At 44.7% G+C, this 23,230-nt stretch overlaps 2 protein-coding genes across 5 annotated transcripts; one reads left to right on the plus strand and one right to left on the minus strand.

The window, feature by feature from the left end:
- The first annotated feature begins 146 nt into the window (after positions 1 to 146).
- Positions 147 to 6,348, plus strand: LOC121308004 (mitochondrial import inner membrane translocase subunit Tim23). Of its 2 annotated transcripts, none has more exons than XM_041240296.1 (7): positions 147 to 573; positions 1,076 to 1,134; positions 1,798 to 1,891; positions 2,177 to 2,261; positions 3,541 to 3,599; positions 3,791 to 3,901; positions 5,694 to 6,348. In XM_041240296.1, exons 1-7 carry the CDS (start codon positions 465 to 467, stop codon positions 5,807 to 5,809), a joined length of 633 nt encoding a protein of 210 aa, XP_041096230.1. In that variant the 5' UTR covers positions 147 to 464; the 3' UTR covers positions 5,810 to 6,348. The 2 variants fall into 2 exon arrangements, with proteins under 2 accessions (XP_041096230.1, XP_041096231.1); XM_041240297.1 differs by having other exon boundaries at positions 168 to 211.
- Positions 6,349 to 6,770: 422 nt separating this feature from the next.
- LOC121308003 (nuclear receptor coactivator 4-like) lies at positions 6,771 to 21,238 on the minus strand. Of its 3 annotated transcripts, none has more exons than XM_041240290.1 (10): positions 20,998 to 21,238; positions 14,010 to 14,145; positions 12,772 to 12,912; positions 12,513 to 12,601; positions 12,115 to 12,223; positions 11,354 to 11,461; positions 11,087 to 11,206; positions 9,680 to 10,747; positions 9,098 to 9,190; positions 6,771 to 8,771 (listed from the first exon to the last, which is right to left on the minus strand). In XM_041240290.1, the coding sequence occupies exons 2-10, from the start codon at positions 14,136 to 14,138 to the stop codon at positions 8,766 to 8,768; spliced, it is 1,863 nt and encodes a 620-aa protein (XP_041096224.1). In that variant the 5' UTR covers positions 14,139 to 14,145; positions 20,998 to 21,238; the 3' UTR covers positions 6,771 to 8,765. The 3 variants fall into 3 exon arrangements, with proteins under 3 accessions (XP_041096224.1, XP_041096226.1, XP_041096225.1); XM_041240292.1 differs by lacking the exon at positions 20,998 to 21,238 and adding an exon at positions 17,825 to 17,960; XM_041240291.1 differs by lacking the exon at positions 20,998 to 21,238 and adding an exon at positions 14,512 to 14,545.
- Between the last annotated feature and the right edge of the window lie 1,992 nt (positions 21,239 to 23,230).

Here is a 23,230-nt window from a genome sequence, read left to right on the forward strand (position 1 = left end):
CGGATACAGCCTGCATGCTGTTAATAATGAACAGAACCGCAAATAAGAGTTTCATCCGGAGGAACGAACCTGCCGTGCACAAGATGGCGCCGACCCCCCCTGGCCCTTTTTACGCCTGTTGCGGAGAGCATGACGTAATCACGGGAGTGCTTTGCTTAACGACAGTACTGTGGAGGTCAGCAGCAGGGAACGGAGAGGGTGGAAATATAGGGTCTGTTACCATATACTACAATATATACCATTGTATTAATATTTTCGATAGAGTAATATCGGCGGGGCAATGTGCCAGTGAATACGTGTAAGATCGAGTTTTATGAAGATTTCCCTGTCATCACTCGGAAATATTAATTGAGTAACACGCACGGTCCACCACACTGTCATAGTATCACTACAGACCGTATTTTCAATTCTTCATCTTTCTCCGGTTCGATTGGTCCCGGTTCTGATACACAAACAGCAGAGCGATGGATAACACATCTGGAGCAGGCGGTTCGGGGCCCAGAGCCGGATTCGGGAGTCTCTTTGGAGGGGGGACCCCAGAGTATTCAAATACGGAGCTAGCCGGGGTGCCGTGTAAGTAGCAGTGCCGGCGTCGTGGTGAAGGGAAGGCTTTTTTGTGGGGGATAGTTGCAGAGGCACAACCGGCGAAAAGTCACAGAGTCAGCAGGCAGTTAAATGATCAGGAATGCGCCTCTCGGTGATGTTCACTCAGTCCTGGGTGAATGCTGCTGCCTATACAGCCTTCTTCCATAGCGCTCCCTTCTCCCTGCAACTACACCGGGCCGCAAAGCGCACACGTCCTGGGCTTACCGGTGTGTGTACACGATCCAGGGCTAGTTACAGCTGATTTCTGGACACTGTTTTTTTCTGAACAGCAAAGCAGAAATGCAAACCTTGTTTCTTTTTTTTAATGTGTGTTTGTTATACTGATAAGTCTACAAGAAGCACCTAAAATGCATTTCAGAGATATCTACAACTAGCTTTTAAAAACCTGAAATGCCCTATTTAAAAATAATGCTTGACTAATGGTAAGACTACTTTTTGGTTTTGTAAATTTCTCTCTCTCTCTCTGCAGTGACAGGAATGAGCCCCCTCTCCCCTTATCTCAATGTGGACCCCCGTTACCTGGTGCAGGTAAGGAGACCCCGACCCCGGCGGCAGTATTATTATTATTATTATTATTATTATTATTATTATTCACACAGCCACTAAGCTCCAAAGTAATGTTTTTCTTTCACTGCAATTATACCTTTTTCCCCCAGATAATTCATATTGAAAGAGTTACTTTACATTTTGAAAGAATATTCAAAAATGAAAAAAACAAAACATGTTCGTCCCTGCACTGTACTATGTGGCTTAGTGTTTTATAATTGGCTGGACAGGCAGCACTAAGTAGCTTTGCAAAAAGCCTTCCCTACCATAACTAATTAAATTATTTCAGGGACTTGGAAAAATCTATTGTGGATAGAGGAGGTATTTTTCTTCGCCTTCACTAGCAGACTAAGAGTTATTTTACCTTGACCTGTGTGGAAAAAGTTCAGGGGACCTTAGTCCAATTGCAAGTCTGTTGAAGACATTGAGAAAGATGTCTAGTCAAAAAGTCTGGCATGCAATCAGTTCAGTTTCTTGTAGTATTTCTCAATAATTTCAAGCTCAGCTGAGCCAAGATGTAACACAGTCAGTCTCGGCTGTGCTGTCGTGAATCATGGACTCTGAGTTTAACAAAGCCTCCAGTACAACAAAGGGCACAGTTGCATGTACTTGTGTTTCAGTAGTGCTGTTTGATTGGTGTTTCAGGATGGCGAGGAGTTCATCCTGCCAACAGGAGCCAGTAAGACGCGAGGACGCTTCGAGCTGGCCTTCTTCACCATCGGGGGGTGCTGCATGACAGGTAACCAGGCAAGCAAGCAACAAACACACACACACACACACAGACACACACACTACTGCTTTTTTCTCTGTGTCTGTTTTGGGGGTGGGGAGGGGGAGCTCATCAGAGGTGGGACAGGTGGGTAGTTAGTTTTTTACACTGGTACTTTTTAAATCATTATTATTTTGATTATGTTTGGGCAGACGCGAAAGATGTATTTTAGTATAAAAGCCACTGGGATAATGTTAGCAATCTCTTGTTTTTTTTCTTTCCCCCTCTCCCTGTTACCCCCCCCTCCCCTCGCAGGCGCTGCATTCGGAGCTGTGAACGGACTCCGGCTCGGCCTGACAGAGACTCGGGACATGGCCTGGTCCAAACCACGAAACGTGCAGTGAGTATCCCCTCAAAAAGAAACACCGCCCCCTCCTGTTGGTACTGTGCATTTTTTTCCTTCTGTGCTGTCTGTTCTGTTTCTCTCCAGCAGATGGCAGTCTTTTGTTACTTTTTCTTATTTATTTTTATTCTCTCATTCTGCTCTTCACCACTGGGGGTGCCAGAGAGCTGCTGGTTCCATTTATTCTCTCATTCTGCTCTTCACCACTGGGGGTGCCAGAGAGCTGCTGGTTCCATTTATTCTCTCATTCTGCTCTTCACCACTGGGGGTGCCAGAGAGCTGCTGGTTCCATTCCCTCTCCAGCAGATGGTGCAGGGTTGCAGTCCTGTCTGCATTTTACATTTTAATCAGTCAGTCAGCAGCAGCACTGTGTTTCACTGCAGATCAGCCCAGCAGTGTGGTTTACTGATAACAGGATGAGTAAGTTAGATAGCTTAACAGTGAAGGGCCGTGTAGGAAAGGAAGGATAATATGATACTGCGATCTTTAATGTTCACAAAGTAGACAGTCCATTTCTCTCTCTTTCTGCTATGAAACACAAGGGAACTCTTTTAAAGAGCAATCTTCACTGTGAGCAAAGCAACACAATCTAAACACTTGATTTCAGCTACTTGGTGAAGAAGGTACTTTGTTGATTCAACTTGTGTTGGCGTTGTGAGTCCTCTGTCAGTCCTGACCCCTGCTATCGCAGTGTTGACACAGCTGTTAGGAGGTGTAGGAGGTCATGGTCAGCACTCATAAGCACGGTCAGATAGTCGAGTGCAAAGTCCCTGTTCTGTGCCCAGGCACTGTGGAGTCTCATAAGATCACGTCCGCAGCACTGTGAAGTGTGCAGGCTTAAACACAGCTGGGACAGTACAGGGCACTGCCCTGAAGTACAACATGGTGTTCTGAATTCCTCCTGTTCTTCTGTGGACCCCTGAGCATACCATGCTAGTGATTACATCACACGTTCTTAAGATAGGTTTCATAAGAGGCTGAGAGTTGACAGTTAAATACAGTGCTAGCTTGTTATTTCGCCATTTGACTTGCACATAGTAAACGTTGTGAAACATTGAGGGTAGTGAATTAGTGCTGAGAACGCTGGGCTGTGTGTTTTACCTACTGTGAGAGTAGTGCACCTCACTGGGGCTGTGCCTCAAGGTGCCCCCTACCCTAGGAGAAGCGACTTGTATTGTCTGGCCATCCTCCTCCTTCTGTAGGACAGTCTCTCTTGCGTTGCTCAAGGAGCTGTTGATTTCAATGCCTCTCAATCCTGCCTGTGTTTATTCCTCAGAATCCTGAACCTGGTGACACGACAAGGGGCAGCGTGGGCTAACACCCTGGGATCGCTGGGTGAGTCTCTGATCATACACACTGTGAGTGTGTGCAGCTCTTTACAGTGCGTTCAGGGTGATGCGTATTGTAATTCAGGTTTTTAATACTGTGTGTCTGCGTGAGCACACGGCTCTCCTGTGCAGTATGTTATATATTCCGATTCGTTCTTTTCTGAATGTGGTTGATCAGTCCCTGTATATTCTCTGCAGCTCTGCTGTACAGTGCGTTCGGGGTGATCATTGAGAAGACGCGGGGAGCAGAGGATGATCTCAACACTGTGGCAGCCGGGACACTGACTGGAGTGCTGTACAAATCCACAGGTGAGAGGAGGAGAAGGGTCAAAGAAAGAAATGCCAGGTGAAAGGGAAATCAAACATTTACAGTGGTACAGACTGCACTGCAGTGCAGAGACCTTGAAGACTGATGCTGAGTCACAAGACGTGTTTGTTTGTAGAAGGCAGTCTTTGCCTTGTCTGCTGATCTCTGTCTCTGAGGCAGTGGCATCTGGACTGGAGTGTTCAGGGTCCAGTGCATTTCAGGCCAGTCACGGGAACGTCTGTACAAACTAACATGCAGCAGATACCACCACTGAGAGCGTGACAGTGTTCACTGGTCAAAGTTTCAAACGTCCTTGATAATGAATTGCAGTACAAATGGACCCACGTGCCTTTAGTTGTTTATTAGAAAGTAAGTCGATGTTCTGTGACTGGCCTGGAGAGCTGAAGACTGGTTTCTGCATTATAAATATGGCTTCTCGTTTTGGGGTTTTATTTTTTATCACGTGATGTCCCTTTTAAACATATTTTTTAGCCGATTTGCTTTCAGACACTAATTCCCAAAGGAAGTTGTTTCTTTTTACCCTCGTATCTTGACTGAGTTAACAAACGACGTGCATTGATCTCACCTGATTCTATTTGAACCTGCATTTTGTTTTGGCTCTAATCGCTGAATTCAGCGTATTAATTTCCACTGTGTTAGTGTTAAAAAAAAAATATATATATATATATAATTAAAACCAGATTATTTAACGTTAATATGTCCAGTTGACCCTGTCTCTGTGCACATAAAACTCTCTCCGTGTGCTCTTACCTGGGGTTCCCCTATCGGGCAGAGTGGGAGGATTCCCAGCACCTGACTGGGATCTCCAGGGGTTTTGATCCAAGAGGAGCAGCGTGACTCCGCCGCAGTGTTTGTTTTGTTTCTAGTGAATGGGAAAGCACCTGCTGCTTGGTTTAGGATGAAGTGCAGTTACAGAAATGTCCTGTCATAGAGAGGGGGCGCAGCTTGAGTGATGTCTGTCTGTTTCTCTGTGTGCGTGGATGCATACGTGTGTGTCTGTCAGTGGGTCATCTGTGACTTTAAACTCTCTGTCATGATTAAACCTGTCAGAGTACAGAAACGCTTTAGTCAGTGAGGATTTGAGTTGAGCTGAGCTGAGTTAATGGCTCTGCACTTACTCAGTGACTGTTGGTTTTGAGCAGCGCAGCAGCACAATGTTAAACTGCTTCCTGCCTCCTGCCTGCTCATGCCCTTTGCGTGTTTAATTAGACTCAGGACAATTATTATATTTCAGTTCAGTGGAATGAAAGCTGCTGTAAACGGCTTTATTCCTACTGTGAGAAGGCCAGGGCTCAAGTGTGCAGGCTTTCTGTTCCCCTTTCTTATCAGCGGTGTGCAGTGACGTGTTTAACTGATCTCTCTCAAGTGAGGGTGACCTTGCCTGCTACAGACACAGGAGCTCTGTCTCACTCCCCTCTTGTTTTAGTTTGAGATCCAGCATTTTTTTTGGCACTCCTGAGTACAAAGGTCTTACTATACAGGGGTTTAGTGTCTTGTGATGGGCTGTCAAAGGTGGTGTCTCAATTGAATGTTTCCAAGTGTGCTTCATTCTCTTGCACTCTGCTGTGTCAGGGGGTCTGTCACACAGAGTGCAAGTGAATGAAACACACTCAACATAGTTGGAGGTAGCCACACTTTATCTTAAAAAAAAAAAAAAAACAAAAAAAAACAAATACAAATGCTAATAAAATGTGTGGTTTTAAAGGCTTAATGCATTTCTTCATAGTAGGTTATATTGGGGGATGCTGCTGATTAACCGTGTGTGTCTGTCAGGTGGTCTGCGAGGCATGGCCCGTGGGGGGTTGATGGGTCTGGCGCTTACAGGACTCTACTCTCTCTACAACAACTGGGAACACATGAGGGGCAGCTCCCCCCGCCAGTCCCTCTAATGCTGGAACCTTCTGTCACACAACCCCCATTGCGACCAGATTGGATCATTCTCCACCTGCACACCCACTGACTGGCCAGGGTGTACCATCTCTCACCTCAAAGGGGTTTGTTTCCATTCCTGCTCTGGACTTTACGATGACGATGTAAATATCGGGACACTTTCAAGTGCTGCCGCTGCAGTAAACAGACAGAGGAGCTGTAATGGTTTGAACGAGGCTTGTGGAGCAGCCTGTCTTGTGTCACAGCCTCTTCTCCTTCTGTTATCATTCAAAAAGATACTCATTAAACCTGGACCTTGACTGTAAGTAGAGAACTGCCTGTGTGATCTAAAAGAATGGTCTAAAAACACATGGTTGTGGCTGTGATTGTGTGTTTAGAATCTCCCCCATTAGTGTTCAGTCACATTTCTGTACCACATTGGCTTGCTTGTGTGTCTTCCTTTTTATAGAGGAGGAGGAACTGTATCTAACTATGAAAAGACACTTGAACCCCCATAGCAGGAAACAAAATAAACTGATCAACTTTTTTTTCTCCTGTGCTTTTGTTTCAATCTCTTTACTATCACGCTGGCTTTACTCAAATATACTACATGTACACAAACACAGGCTTTTCACTAGTGTTTATCAGGACTCTGCATTGACTCCCATATAGTGCCGAATTCCTTTTCCAAACTTGGGGGGGGGGGGGGAGTTGAGGGATCAACACAATAATGAAAGTATCTGGGGCTAAAGTGCAGCACGCACAGAGCGCTGTTTATTGCTGAAATGAACTCTAGAACAGGGTGGAGTCCGTGTCAAAGTGCTGTGTGTTAACTCAAGATTGGACTTATCTGCTGTTGTAAAACATTAAACACAGCATGCTTTTCAACAGATCTGCAAAAACCAGACCTGTCAATTTGTAACCACATATATTGCAAAGTAGACATCAGCATTCTTTAAAACAGATGCATTTTATGAGAGGTGAGCTTGATGTTATTTTTATTTTTTCATAAAGCAGATAAGAAAAGCATGTAGGTATTGATTCAGTTCAGTGTTTTAGTTTAATATATATGCCTAGATTACAGCTGTTAAAACATGAATATGCAATATAATATATAAAGGTTTTATTCTATATAGGAAGATAAAGCACATTTCAGACAGAGGAAAGGAGGGGCTGGCAGCTCAGTACTTTGCTGCACACTTTACACCAAAGAAATATGAAATAAGGAGGGAATAACCCCTCAAATAAAATAATCAAGGCAAAAATACTGCTCCTCACACCTCAATGAACAGATATGACTGTTTCAAAGACTAGGAAGAGTTTAGAGGTGCAACAGGAATATCCATTCATCTAAACAAACTGACTGCAGCAAAGTGTTGAGCTGAAGTGACACTGCACTGCAGATCTTGTGCTCACCACCCAGTGTTTGGGTCACAGCAGGGAGACTGACTCAGCTAGTTAAACACAACAGGACAAAGATTACACAAAAACGACCACTCTGCTGCGTAGACAAATCAGGACTATATACTGTGGCAACAGATAATACTGAAACAATGCTTCACTGAATTAAAACCAGGAAAACACTCCAGTGGTCACAGTTTCGGCATTGCGTTGTATCAGCAAGTTACAATAATCCTTGATCACGAGGGAGCTCGTCAGTCTGGTTCCTAGAGAGAGCAGTAATCCCCCTAGAGCGCTGCTCTCTGGAGGTTTGCTATGCCCAACGTGCACAACACAGCATCCGAAACACTAAAATTCTTACTCAAAAACATGTTGTTCCTCATTTCATTAAAGCACCAATATGCTTGCAGTTGGCTTTACCTGCAAGGTAACTGACCTGTTTTCCACGGTCAATTACACAGCTTTCGTGCCACATGGGATATCAGTGCAGGTAGATTGGTCCACTCTGTGATTGCAAAGAGAACAGTGAATGCATGCCAGAGTTTCACAGCCCTACTGAACCAATAACCACAGTGGCAGTCTGACGGCATCGGCTGGAAATTCAAACTAGAATTAAAAGCAAAATTAAAAGAAAAGTAAAAACACAGCATCAACCTGAAATCACACACATTTCCAAAAAAAAATAAAATAAAAAAATCTACAGAAGAATCTCGAAAGACGGTCGTTTCAGTACTATGGGCCCTGAAACTATAATTTTGTTTTTTGTATTAGAGCCCAGTGTGGCTGTTAATAAATCATCTCTGGTGACAGAGAAAAGAAAAAAGCAGTTAACACAGAAAAACTGGACTGGACTTGGTCCTTTGTGTACAAGCCGGGGCCGACTGCCCTTCAGTTTCATTGTACTGTGGTTCTCAACCCCTCCCCTCACAAATGGTCTTTCCTGGCTTTGTTCCAACCAGTTCCTTATTAAAACCTGGTGTACACATCTCTAGCCTGACGACTCAAGTCTCAGACCAGTCAGATTGTCAGTCTGCGTTGTTTTCCAGTCCACATACTAGATACTAGAGATTTGTCATGTATAAGACAGAGGTCTATATATTCCTCCTGTTGGCAAATCACCCACTCCACAGTAAAGGTATTAAATGTGCAATTTGTCCACAGCAACAACACAGGACACACAACATTCAGTTTATGTTTGAAACACAACCCTGAATTGCAGGTGATACTGCTGGACTGGAGTCAACTACCACTGTGCTCCCCTTCTGGTTAAGTCCCCCACCCCCCTTTGTTATCTGGACTTGGACCCTTGGTTTGGGAACACAATGCAGCAGGGTCAGTCCTGTTCCTCCGGCTTAGAGCTACAGATCATTACACCAAGTAGGAAAGGAGATATTGCAGCCCAGAGACAGACAGACAGACACAGAGAGGCGGAGGAAGACGAGTTTGACAGAGAAGCGAGAGAAGGAGACGGCAATGGGTAAACGTGTTCGTTGAGCAGCGATCGAGTGGCTCTTCATTAGGAGGTGGCACGCACGAATCTCCCCAAATCTTAGCAGGATGGTTTCCTGGGGTATCTCACATCTGCAATGCAACACAGGAAGAGTCAGTCTGACATTTTATTTTTCAAGGGTCTAAAAACTATAGTTTTAGTTTACTAGTTTAAAAAAAAAAAAAAAAAAAACACAACAAGAACACAACGTTGACATTAGTCAACTAATCTAATAGGGATTTTTACTGATAGTTATTTTTATGTTAAAATTATCTTCAGACCCACTGCAAACAGTTTGAAGCCTAACTACATAAAGCATTAAAAGCTAAGCAGCACGTTACTTTCCCATGTTCACATGAAGCTGCAGCTTGATTCTGTATCTCAAGAGTGCCACTGAAGAACCAGTGTACCCGCTCACCTGTATAGGTGTCCTGTACAGCCACTGCTCTTTGTCTACTTTGAGTTTCATGCAGGCAAAGAGGTCGCAGACCGAAGGCAGTCCATATCGCTCCTGAAATCAAACACAGAAGGCATCGTTTCTAACAGAAACAGGATGAACTTCAAAACAGAAACAAAAAAATAAAAATAAATAATAAAAACAAAACAAAACAAACAAAAAAAAACACAGCAACCCTCAACTAAACAAGTTAATTAAGGGGCTAGGCAGCAGCATGCGAAATCAAGCTTCCAGCTTTGGAGTACTGGGTTTCCCAGAAGTCAAGTTAAACAATGTTGGCGAGGTTGCAACTAATACATTAATGTAATACACAACCAACCCCCCCCAAAAAAACACCAGTCTCCACTTGTATTAAGGAGAGGCCCAGGACTGAATGGCAAGCGGACACGATGAGGTGCGCTCTCCCTCGCAGAGCTGTGTCAGTCTCTGATCCTGTCTGCAATTCTCCCTCATCTGATTCATTAAAGTGCAAAAATAAAACACACAAACTAAAAAACTTATCCAAGACAGAGAGACTCAAAGATGGACAGACTATGCACTCACATGAGCTTTCTTGCGGAGCAGCCACTTGTCCTCCTCTGGAGCCGCTGTGTCGGAGTGGCTGTGCTTCTCAGGCTGGGGTTGGGAGAGGGAGTGTGACTGGGGTAGGACCCAGCTCTCTGTGCGCAGGGCGGTGTGGAAGGGGCTCTGCTCTGCGGGGAGAGTAGAATGGGGCTGGAAGTGGGGCTGCAGCCAGCACTGGGAGCTCATGGGGCTGTGGAAGGGGTTCTTTGACTCCGAGCTCTGCTCCTCTCGACTGGCCTTCTCCTGGCCCTGTGTGGAGGGGCAGACCCAGGTAGAGAGAGGGGATGAGGGGGAGGGGGCCTCCTTCCTGCTGGGGTGCAGCCAGCTGTCCAGCAGGGCCCCCACGTGGTTGGGGTTACTCCCGTTCTTGTCAGCGGCAGCAGGCATCCCGTTCTTGTCTCGCCCCTCCTGCTTGAGCAGCCAGGATTGCAGAGCCTCCTTGCCGCAGTTCTCCTCGCACACACACTCCGAGAAACTCTTGCACGGCTCGTTGGCCTTGCACACCTGCTCCACTCTGATTGGAGGAGGAGCCTGCTGCTGCAGAAGCCAGGCCTGGCCCATAGTGGGAGAGGAGGGGCTCTGCTTCAGACACTTGAGGTTCCCCAGGTTCTCAATCTCAATTGCTACGGTCTTGGGGATGCAGCAGGAGCCACACCTCCCTTCAGTCTTATGCAACCAATCACTGGAGGAGAAGGTCTCGTGGAAAGGTCTGAAGAGGTCACTGACGAGTGCTTGTTGGTTCTTGCTGTTATTCTCAGTTTCTCCAGTGGGGGTGCTGCTGCTGCGTGTGTAGTTCATGTCTCCTGCACTGGGGGTGATGAGCCAGTCACTGAGGTCCACACTGTTGCTACTCTTCTCTCTCTCCTCCTCTTCGCTGTCGTTTAGCTCTGAATCTTCTACCTTCTCTATGGACAGCGCAGAGCTGCTGCTGACATCACTCAGGGTGCGGTCCCTAGGGGGCGCTCTGTCCTGCAGCAGCCAGGCCTCCAGGTCACGAAGCTGGCCCCAGGCTGCATCGAAATTGAAGTGTGCCAAAGGTGGGGGAACGACCCCCCGGGTGGGAAGGACTCAGTCATTGAGGGATACACGTCACACAGCAGTTTACAATAGTTTACAAAATTACAGCCACTCTAACAATATTTTTGAAGACACCAAGAAGAACTGTAACTTTGTACAATATTTCTACATGCCATTCAGTATTCAGTGATAACTCCACACATCCCAGATTCAGCTACTCTTAATAACTTGCGCAAAGAATGCCCTTACCAAGTTTGCTTGCAACTGGATAACGCCCACTTGTCCCATCAACTCACCCTGCCCCCCACACTCCCTCATCTTCAGTTCCACCCTCTTCCCCCCTCCCTCTGCATTATTCCCCCAGCTCACCTGTCCCCTCTCCCCCGCCTTCAGCAGCCAGTCCTGGGTGTCAGTGCTTGACTGGTAACCAGTAGGGCACGCTGTCACAGGGCGGCTTCCCAGCAGCCAATCTGCAAGCGGCTCGGCTCTCTGCAGGGCACAGATAGGAGAAATAGTACTGCTGTGAGGATCTACACCAAGTGTCTGTGTGTGAGTGTTGTGATGCTGTAAACCGTGTGTGTGCACGCGCGCAAGGCTGGTACTACTCTGACGATGTAAACAGAAGGGTGTTCTTACCGCGCTGTGCTGCTGCGGTGCCAAAGGGCAGCTCTGCAGAAGCCAGGCATTCAGGAAAGGCCCAGAACTCTTTGGAGGACTGTGAGCCGCTGGCAGGCACTCCATCTCCTGAAGACACAAAACATAAAACAGGGTTCAGAAGCACAGAAGACACACTGCTACAGGCTACAGGTCCTACATCCCTACACAGAGTTCAGCTGAACAAAAATTATAAACTAGACTACAATACAAAAAATAAGTCGTTTGATCCTTCTGTGTTTAATAAAACACTGAAGTGGAACAGAACACCCTTTTAACTTGTTGCAAAATACAAATCATTTTATCTCATGGGAACCTGCGTATCTAGACTACACACACAAGCAGAGGGCATTACCTAGAATCATGGGAATGCTTTGAGAATAAAGACTTACAATAAACAGACTACTTGCTGAAATGTAGGTGGATCTTAACTTTTTTCTAAGTCACCTAATTCAGGGAGGCGTTTACGGTGATTGTCAGGAGAGGTGACATTTTCAATAACAACCTAAATAATGTTAAAGCGGTTCTCCAAATATATGGAAGAGTGACGTGTGACTTAGCAGGGGATTTCATAGTTGGTATGAATACATTACTCTCCCTGTCTTGTGTCTTTTAACAAAACATTCTATCATTATAGGATCATACATCACACAAGTAGCCCAACAGGACCAACATGTATGGAGATGCACGTCACATCTTGACCTGCTGATTGTGAAGCGCATCGTGTCACCAGTGCATCGTACCTCAGTGGCGATGGTCCCGAAGGAGGTGATTGCCTGGCGCAGAGAGCGGGCGTCAGCCTGGAAACTCATCTCAGGGGTCTCCTCAGGGTTCAGGCTCAGACTGGACAATCTGTGGAGGGAGGGAGGCAGGGGGTATCATTCTGCAGACCTTTCATTAACTGCAGGTTTACATGGTTATGATGGATCACAACTACCTGGACAGTTGTGGCTAAATGTTATATCTCTGCATTAAGAGCTCTCATTTAAAACAACTTAAATTTATTTAAAAAATTAAATTAAATTAAATTAAAAAAGGCACTAAAACATGATGCCTTTTTCCAATGTGTGGTCTTTGTAAGAATCACACAGAGAGCCAGCCAGCTAGCCTCTCAAAGACAGAGCCAGCGAGCAACACTTACTTCTCCAGGCAGCTGGTGATCTGGTTGGCCAGGCTGTTGCTGTTAGAACTCTCCAGCTGCTGAACCACAACATTGAACTGACCCAGGAGCTGAAACAGACAGAGATAGAGGACAGTTAGACACTAACTAAAACAGACACAGGGGACAGTCTGTTCTGAACAACAGACTAAAGTACAGTGTGGATCAGTGCAGGGCTCACCCAGTGGAGCTGCTCCAGCCATACAGTACAGTATAGATCAGTTTAGTGAGACTCACTCACCCAGTGGAGCTGCTGTAGCTGCTGCTGCAGGGACTCCTCTTTGAGGTGCTGGATGACTTCGATTTGCTCGAGCAGCCAGACCTCACGAGAGCGCAGGAACTCCAGGTGCCGGCTGATACAGCTGTGGAGCTGGGACTTCACCTGCACATAAGAAAATAACAGTCACTATACTGCAGGGAGTCAAAACAAAGCTTGCCTCACTCCCTCACTTCCCTCCACCCAACTACAACAAAAGACAGGGTCCAACTGTAAGTGATATAACAGATATGGTCAACTGGACCTATTAATTAAAATACACACACACAGCTGAGCCTTCACCTACTGACAGTGCTGTATGCAGCTGTTTGCTGAGCCAGTATTGAAAAAAGTTCGCAGTTTCCTAACAGATTTCCTGCAGTGCAGAATGCAGTCTCCTGTGATAGATATTTCTCTGTCTGTTTGCAGTGCTGCGTCTGACTCCTCGCTATGAGCTGGTATATGAAACGGGCCAGAGCCACACCTCCAGACAGATAACTGGCTCAGCTCAGTCCTGACTCCTTCTCACTGATGTCACCCTGGTGTTACTGCAATGATATGGGAGGGGGCAATTACCAACACAGCTGCTGCTTTAGCCAGGCCACACACACACCCCCCAGCTCAGGGGTGTTAGTTTGTGATTATACAAACACACACAGAAGGCAGAGGGATGTTTCTCAGATTACTAAAAACCTGCGACTTCAGTGAGGAAACACTCCTTTCACACAGAGCTCAGGCAGGGATAGACTGGGATTAACTCGCACTGGACACCGCAGAGAACTAGGATTAACACAATCGCACAAAAACACCACAGCCAAAACCCACTACAAGAAGTTATTGAGCATGACTGCAGAGTGGCTATCCACTAAATGAAGAAATGCCAGGCTTGTATTGAGCAGGGCTGGGGCTCAGGCTCTCTGTGTGTTTACACATGCACAAACAGACCCCTCTCAATACTGCGCTATGGTCCCAGAGGCAGATTTCCAACCACAATTCTATGCATTTTTATATTCAACAAACTTATTGTGTGTAAAATAAACAAAAACAAAACACACTTTAAAAATGAGAACCTCACCCCCCCCCCCCCCCCTCCACGCACACACACACACACAACTGTTTACCTCATCATGTGGGGCTGCATGAGTTTTATCGTGATATATTTATTCCATCTCGTTTCCTGGGAGTTCACAAGCACACCCCTTACCCTGGAACCCATCCCTCACCTCTCTGGCATTGTCGCGCAGCTGTAGCTCTGCCCTGGTCACAGTGTTGATGGCTGTCTCCAGCTGGGAGCGCGCTTGCAGGCACTGCCTCAGGGTGTCCTCCTCACACTCGCCTACAGGGGGTGCCATTCTGTAACTACAGGAACAAACACAGGCAGCAGTCAGAGTCATGAACGACACAGACCAATGTACACAAAAAATAAAAGCATTGTGAATAGAAAACAGAGGCCAGTATTTCATCAAGCCCCCACTTTTTCACACAGAAACAGAAGACAGGGAGTCACTCGCATGCCTACAGCAGATAAGTCTGGTGGAAGGGCGGCACTGCTGTTACTCGCACAGAAAGCCCGGGTACTCCGTAGGTCTTTTTAACTGGGCGGGCCGTCCAGCTAACTGGCTGTCGCAGCCCAGCTGAAAGAACCTTGAGCCACCAGTTTTGCAGATGCTTCTGTGCCTTTAACGATGAGGACTGATTGCACTGCTAGCGGACTAGATCACTTACGTGCGCTGGGTGAAAAAAAATATTGGAACCACATCACAGCTGTGTTGCTGTGTTACGTCTTGGCACTACATTTAACCAATCAGAGAGTTGAAGGGGTGGGTTTTTCGTTTGAAGCACTTAGAGAGGCTGAAACGTTAAAATGACTGCAAAAAAAAAAAAAAAAAAAAACTATGTAAAAAGTGACAACCAATGTGGAAATTACCAAACCAAAACAGATGAAAAAGAAAATGAAGGAAATGAAAAAGAGTAACCCCATATAGTCAACAAAGAGCAACGAATTGGAAGAACTGCAAGAGCCAATGCTGAAAAGTTTAATTGAGACTGTGCTAGAATCAGAATCAGCTACCGATCTGGCCAGTTAGTACCAGTATAGTAGGTTACAGTGGTTCTATATTAGCAAGGAAACGACAGCTTGTACTGCAGTAAGGTAATCTGCACATTTTTTTTTTTTTTTTTACCATGGATCCTTTTGGTTGCATGTACTACAAACATGCTTGTGCTTATGTGTTAAAACATGCAGGGTTGAGACTGTCACCTTGTCAACTTTCTCAGGTCCTCTAAATCATTTTCCACCCATTTTTGGGGTTTTTACAAAAGTATGTATTTATTTTTAAAACTACTAACTATCAGTGTTTTCACACAAACAGTTCAGCTCACTGGTGAAACAGATGATCACCCAGCGGATCTGTGAAAGCAGAACAATCAAAAAGAATTTCCAAACGAGAAGTGACACTGGCATTCTTAGTACTTATTTCTGGAAACAAAAGTACTTGCAAGGTTTTCTAAAATAGCCCTGTGTCTTCACCTCACCACACCAGCCTGGTCCTTCTGGATTTAAAGAAGGTTAAAAATGAAATACTGCTTTCATGGTATTCTGTGGTTGGTTACATGCAGCTCCCAAATAAATGACCATGACTGTCTGTGATTTCAGCTCAAACTGGTCTTTGTTCCATTGCTTTGCAGAGGGAGAGGAGATAATGACACCCTCCTAGAGTTCAGTGGGTCTGTCATCATCGGCAGTGAACAGGACAGGATCAGGCTCTTGTGTAGCACTGTGGCTTCACCGGTGAAAAGAAACCTGTGTTTATTGATAAGTCTTCAGATAAAAATCTGCAAACACATCACTGTTTCCACATAGGAATAACAAGGGCTGGATAAGTATGAACCACAGACTCACCTGTGTGAGTGAAGTTGTTCTGCTGTTCAAACCACATTATCTCATTGTTCTCCGATAATGGGAAAACTATTACCTCACGACTCACACACAAAACCACATAGGCACGGAAATGCTGTCTAAAATACTTCCATTGCAGGGAAGTTTTAGATTTTACTTGATTGACTTGGTCATTGTGTGGATTGATAGATAAAAAAATAAATAAAAAAATAAAACACTACTACTGCAAAGACTGCAGTCCCTGACCTGAATCTTAACTCCTCATCAGCTACTAGGAAACTGAGCAAAAACAAGTTCTTAACTGATCAAACCAGGTAGCATTTCTATTGCTGTCAACTGACTAATTATTGTCCCATGTTGTAAATCTACTGGGGTGACAGGTAGCTGCTATTAGCACAGGGTTGTACTGCTTTCCAGCAGATGCAGCCCACAGCCAGCCTCAGACACTTCAGATAGACACTGGGGGTTATCCTACGCTCTGCACACCCACAAGCACACATTTTATATATGCACCTTACTTGGTTGCTTTTTAGTTTTGTAATATTAACAGAATTAGTTTAAGAAAAGAAACCGTGCATGCTTGTTTCTGTTTAGTTGGGAGTCCTCGTTTTAATGAGGGTCTTCAGCAAACTATCATATATTCCTTGCCTCTTATTTTAAAAACCGATAAACTCTCCATTTTGTTAAAACACTTTTACCTTTCAGGTAGGGTACACTTATTATGCATTGACCGGGACTCTCGAGTTTTCACACATTTTGTTTCATAACATTTTTGTGCTGCTGCTCCATTTCCTGGTAAGCATCAAACCCTAATATAATTAAAAACAAAACACACTATGTTTCAGAGTGTAACTGTTGTGCCCAAATAATGACAGATCCTCGAATCCCCAGAAAACTGATCGAGCACATTTACTGACCCCCTAAGCCCTAAATAAACAGACAAATACACGGAGGAGTTGTGAAATACTCGGGTGCACAGTAAGCAGGGCTGCAACGATGGGTACATTTTGACCTTCGAAGGTTCAGAACACATTACCGAAGGATGGTTTGAACCTTCGATGGCACTCATTTGCATAATTCATTGACGTTAACATAGCTACTTGTTTATATTTGATTTTAAAATCCTATTGTTTTACAGGTAATCCATATAAATGGAATAAAACATTAATATGCAGTTTTAAAATACGTTATATAGAACAGTAATCGTGTTTTTATAAATTAAATAAAAATACATGTTGTTTATTTACACATAATTGATGCCGCTTGCGATCTATACAGTAAGCTCGCATTGCACCAACTGCAGCAGACAAAGCTTTATTTAACAGTGACCGTTCCAAGCAGCTTATCAGTCACATTTTACTACTGCTAAAAAATATTAATACTGATAATAATATGAATTTACGCTTGTCAAGTGACCCCAGAGATTAGTTATTCCTCCATGATAGGAGTCGCAGTGTGACTATATCAGTAACAACTGCCTTAAAAACGCCTTCAATAGCTCCTTATCCGGACCCATCTGAACCCTGTGACGAACGCCCTTTATCATTCAGTGCAGAGCACCTAACACCAACACTGCAGTACTTTATATACAGCGCCTTTCACATGCCAAGCACCACACAAGTGCTTAACAACAGTCAAGACCCTCACTCATAAGCTACACATTTCAAATTCAAAGGAACAAAAACACTACAGAATCTACAGATTGCAATAGTGTGCATCACCCCTATAAAGCATGAATGCATATTAACACGCCATAACGTTACAGTTATTGTACAGCCAACTCTAGTTATATGAAGCCGATATATTTTACAACAATGCCACAGCACTCCAGTACTGTAACAGCCATACGTGCGGGAGAGAAGTTTTGTACGCGAGTCGTGATATCTAACAAACAGACAATACGATCGCTCCTAAATAATTAATAATAACGTACTAGAATAAAACAGATGTTTTATCTCAACATTTAACATAGGTTTTGTAAATACATTTTAATAATACCACAAATCGTGATGGTCTTTCCCTACAAGTCTGCTCAGCAAGCAGACGCCGGGTTTCTGTTTGTGACGCTGTATATAACACAGTCCCCAGTTTAGCGAGGCAGCTTTCTTGTTATTTTAACATTTAAAAATATTCCCCTACCTTATTTCAAGTCCGACTGATCTCGTCCAGTACTCTGAAGGCACAGGCAGAGCCGGTATATCGCCCGGCTTGCGTCTGTCTCTCTGTCTCTCTCGCACTGTCTCCTCCTCTCTAGCTCGCAATACTCTGACGTTTAATGCACGTCACGTCACGCTGCGTAACAACCTCTCCACCTCCCCGTCCGCCACAAGCAGTTCTGCATTTTGCACGTACACCACCGCGGAAGGGGGCTGCAGAGGGGGGGCTTCGTGGGGCGGTACAAAAGACCGAAGAACCACAAAAAAGTAAACAACCGCTATTAAGAATTGAAGCTGCATTAAAGAATACGAAATTTACAAAAAAAAGAAAAAAACCCACACACATTGTGCCCAAAAACAACACAGTTCAGTTGAGCACATTGCACTGGTCTAAATATGGCACTAGTTTCCAAACTGTGGGGTTCACCTTGAAATGAAACCCAGAACTATCTCCTGGACACTGAATGTTCGTGGCTAAGAAAAGGAAAGCGTAGAATCCAAGATACAAATCTGTCTGCTATACTGGGATCAGACAGCCGCAACAAAATGCACACAGGTACTTAAATAACACAGGTAGACAGGTTTGAAAATATTAAAGTAACAACATCTGTGGTTGTAAAGTGAAACAAAACTCAATAAAGACAATCCTAAAATACAGCAGTATACAAAATGCATGGTCTGCATTACTTCCACTGCAAAAGCATAAAACAATGTGGCGGTGAAATGGTAATTTATTTGTGATCTCCAGTAATGAAACTTGAGGGGAAGAATCACAGAATACAGCCGGGTCATTTACACCAGAGTTCAATGTAAATGCCCCCTACATGTTTAGTTCCTTCAAATAGAACCTCAGCCTGTCTCCCAGTTACACAAGGCACTACTCCTCTCTGAATGGTGGGGCTCTGGAAAGGCTGTGCAGCCGGTTGCTTGCAGCTGCCTCATTTCACTGCCCTTCATTTAACCCTCTTCCACAGAAGAGCTCTTCCGGCTGTTACAGTACATCGAGAGGGAGGCCGACAATACAATTCGGCACAGTGAAGGGGCGGCCAACACAACACAATACAATTCAATTCAGCACGGCGACGGGGCGTCCAACACAACACAGTACAATTCAATTCAGCACAGTGAAGGGTAGGCCAGCACAACACAATACAATACAATTCAATAAAGCACAACTCAGCTCAGCGTCATGAGTACCTGTAATACTGGTAGTACACAGTCATTCCCCCTCCTCCTCCTCCTCCTCCTCCTCTCTGGCATTTCTTTCACTAGTTGCTGCAGCACCTTTCCGACAGACGAGAGGAGAGACAATGGAATACAGAATACATACCTGACCTACACCTGTCTGTCAGTCTATCCACTGGATATTTCCATCGGCACCACAAACCCAATCTCACAGCATTCCCAGTATAAAACTGACACTGACTGCCTGCCTGTCTAACAGATTATTATTAAAGACTCCCACTGCAAAGCAGTTTGAGCCAGTCCAGCTTTTAGTGCAAGCTTAATGAGGTACACCACACACAGCTTGTACAGGGAATGTAAAATGAAGATTCTCAGGGATCACTGGAGTGGGTCTCAAACTGTTCGCTGCAGCCTACAATACAATATCCACCCACACGTTACACATAGATTATGTTGTAGGTTTTCTGTAGAATTGTCATTTTTAAAATCACTTGTCACCGACCTCCCATACATGCCTGTCAGTATAATTCCTTGACAGCTCTCCCTCCCTTCTGCCTACAGACGTTCTTTTCTGCTGTTAGACGTTTGACACCAGCCCACTCTAACCTACCCTCCTGGCTGCACACTCATCTCCTCACTTTCCTCTGCCATAGAGCGTGAGCGCTGAGGACCAATCTGCAATCATGACTGGGGCCAAGACAGAGAGTCCCAGTTAAAGCTGTTCGGTCTGTATGCTGCCAATGCAAAAGGAACCAGACAGCTTTCAAACCCTTCAGCTCAATCCCAGTGTTAGATGGGTGAGTGGACTGCAGGACTAAAAGACACGGGCGGTTTTTACAAACATCTCCACAAGTAGTTCTCTGCCTTTCTGTTTAAGGAACTTCAGCAGCTCATCAAATCTTTTGTCTAATTTTGTAACCTATTTTTGTGAGACTATGCTCTGCACTAGCTCAGGATCAGGACCACCCACACTGCTGATTTGCATTTTGGGGAATGCAATATTAGCAAGGCTGCAGGATTGTACATGTCAAACACAAACAAGAGTTTATCATAATGATGATGATGATGATGATAACCACATAATCCAGCAGGACTGTTTTAATGACAGTGATTCTTGCTCTTTGCAGGAACATGAATAGGAGTGTTTAGCAGACAGACAGAGCTGGTGCACCCCAAAGTGCTGGGACAAACACTCACTTCTTCAGGTATTCACAGACAAAAGCATGGATTTTCACAATTATATACACGCACAGTATACCCAATTATTTTCTAGCTATTGCTGGTAAAATGTGCTGCTTTTTTGAGCATTACCCAAGTATGAGCTGGATCTGTAAATTAATCAGTTATACACCTGGGAGTTTTATATTTTAAAAAAAAGGTTCTGATTTTACAATAATCAGTATATTTGATTCAATATACTTAGTCATTATACAGGGTGCACTGTTTCTTTGTGAAAAAAAGTGATTCTGAGAAAACAGCTTTGACCATTTAACCCATACTGCTCTCTCTCAGGCATTAATTTTCTCCCAACTGTAGTACCAGGAGCATGATGAGTATTGTAAACAAACTGGACTGTCAATCGATGTGCTTGCTATAGCCTGGACACAGGAGGCTAAATTAGATATGCGTCCCTTTACTGTTTCCTAAACCATCAGATCTCCCGGATTCACAAGGAAGGAATCAGCCGTTTTGTTTTTTTTAAATACAAGACAATTTCAACTGGATCCTCAGGCAGCGTCAGTGCAGAGAGTCCCCAAACTGTCGCACCCCCATAACTCCCACACAATACCACACTACCTTTAATAGAGGACTAAAATTAAAACAATATCCCAACGCAGCTCTTAATTATCAGCACAAGCCCTTTAATTTCAGAAATATATGCTGTCGCATTAAGGCCAGGTACCTGATAATTTAAAACAGACACGCACGCAGCCTGCCCCCCCTCGGTTAGTTAGTTTGTAACGGCGTTACCTTGACGGTCTCGGGTCTCGGAGTTGTTTCAGACCGGTGGGTGGCGGGTATCTCACGGTCCCGGGTCTTTCTGTGTATTTTAGCGGTTTTATTTTTATTTTTTTTCCTGTGAAAGTTTCGTCTGTGAAACGCCCCGGCCACCCACAGTGAGATCTCGCGAGAAGACAAGAGGCCAGGGTACCAAGGGCACGAGTGGCGCTCCCGGAGCAGCTCTCGCGAGACGCGGCGGTGCGGGCTGCGCGCTGCTATCGACGGGTGGGGGCTGTTTGCATCCTGAGCAATTAAATGCATAACACAGCAGTGATGTCAAAAAGCCTTAATTCCTCTAGAGGAAAATATATTTGAACTTAGACTCATCGAGACTATTACTTTTAAGCACAAAATGTCTCGTTTTCGATCGCTCGACAACATCCACAGCACAACATGTTCATTAATGATCAACAAAATGAAAATACGTTAAAAATGATGTAAAGCTGGTATATTCGTATCTTAGAGACACTGGAGAGGAACGGGAAATTTTGTTTTGTATGAACAAATTTAAATAAACATCCCCATGTGGTCATATTTCCGCTAGGGGTCCGAATATCTATAGAGCATCCAAATGAGTAAGATTTCATAAAAAAAACAAAAAAACAAAAAACAAAACATAGATCTGCACCCAGGCTATCTGAACCCTTGTGTTATTTGTTATAGCACTGAGTCTTCTATTTACGGAACAGTGTAGTGCTGTAGGTTATATATTTACAGGTACAGGGCTGAATTCTATCTTTCTAGGATGTTTCTTAATTGGGGGAAGTCATTGCAGTTCACAATAGTACCCGGTTATCCTAACACCCCCTTGTCCAAATTAGTTTTGATAATAGAGGGTGAGCTACAGTACATGGTTTGTGAGCTGTGCTGTGTCTCCCTCCAGTGGTCAACGAGCACATTGCAAGCAATCTGTCCTATTTATGGGAACACCGGCACGGCTGATGTAGTCAACATCTGAATTAAGAACCGTCTGTCTGAACCAGCGTTGTTTGCAAATCTGACCAAATCTGTTTTCTTCAAACTGAGTACAGTCTCATCAACTAGTTGATCAGCTGTGGCTGCTCCTAGTTCCCCAATATGATGGGCTGGAATTGAGGGATCCCACAGTTCTTCGGCCAGTCTGGGGGAGACTACAAGACCTGACAGCAAACTTTACTGCACCCCTAACTAACAAACCACAATGGCTAAGTCCCTCCCCCCAGTCCCCCCTCACTTCTAATCACTAGACCACAGCACCTTCCTCCCTCCCTCCCTCCCTCCATCCTCACCTCTAATCACTAGACCACAATGCCTCCCTCCCTCACTCCCAGTCCCTCCTCACCTCTAATCACTAGAGCACAGCGCCTCCCTCCCTCTCTCTAATCACTAGACCATGATAATTCCCTCCCTCTCAGTCCCGTAGCTCCAACGACTAGACCACACTGCCTCTCTCCCTCCCTCCCAGCCAGTCAGCTCCAACCACTAGACCACACTGTCTCTCTCTCCCAGCATCTCATCTCTAACCACTAGAAGCACACTGCCTCCATCACAAAATAAAAAAATAAATAAAATAAAAGTAAAAAATTCCACAACATTTTCAAAACAATCGTAGTGACTATTACAGCTACAGCTTTTAAAATTCTATTGCTTTCGCATTTTTAACCTGTTCTCCTCTGCATCTGATTAAGGGAAGTTAAATCCTTTAACAGAAACACAAACCCGGGTCCCCAGCCATCTCCCAGCTCTCTACTGGTGCTGGTGCAGTGAGAGGGAGGGGGCGCGCGGGCGAGATTGAGAGCAGTAGTACCGAGCAGCTGAAAGTCAGGCTCTGGCTCAAAGAACGCCAGCCAGCTTCCTTTCTCCTCTCCTTCACAATCACACCATCCAGCGTAGTTTCTTGTCACTGCCCTCATGTGTGTGCAGCCAGCGTGAGGTCAGTGCTGGAAGCTGTGAGGTCAGGTCTTAGGCAGTACTGCTGCAGGGATTGTAATCTGCTCAGATCTCAGAAAGTTAAACAGCAGCAGTAGGGTTAGGCCTGGTGGTCAGCAGTATTTTGTACTTTCTTAACTCTCCAGTCATTGGATAAATAAATAAAAGACCAGCCAGCCTCTGTTAGGATCTGTTTGTAATAAGTTTATTTAATTTTTGTCAAAATAGACAATCAAACAAAAAAATTCCAAAATACAGTTTTTCTCTACTTGATTTTTTTTTCTTCTAAAAACAC

This window comes from Polyodon spathula, unplaced genomic scaffold (genome assembly GCF_017654505.1).
Source record: "Polyodon spathula isolate WHYD16114869_AA unplaced genomic scaffold, ASM1765450v1 scaffolds_72, whole genome shotgun sequence".
Lineage (NCBI taxonomy): Eukaryota > Metazoa > Chordata > Actinopteri > Acipenseriformes > Polyodontidae > Polyodon > Polyodon spathula.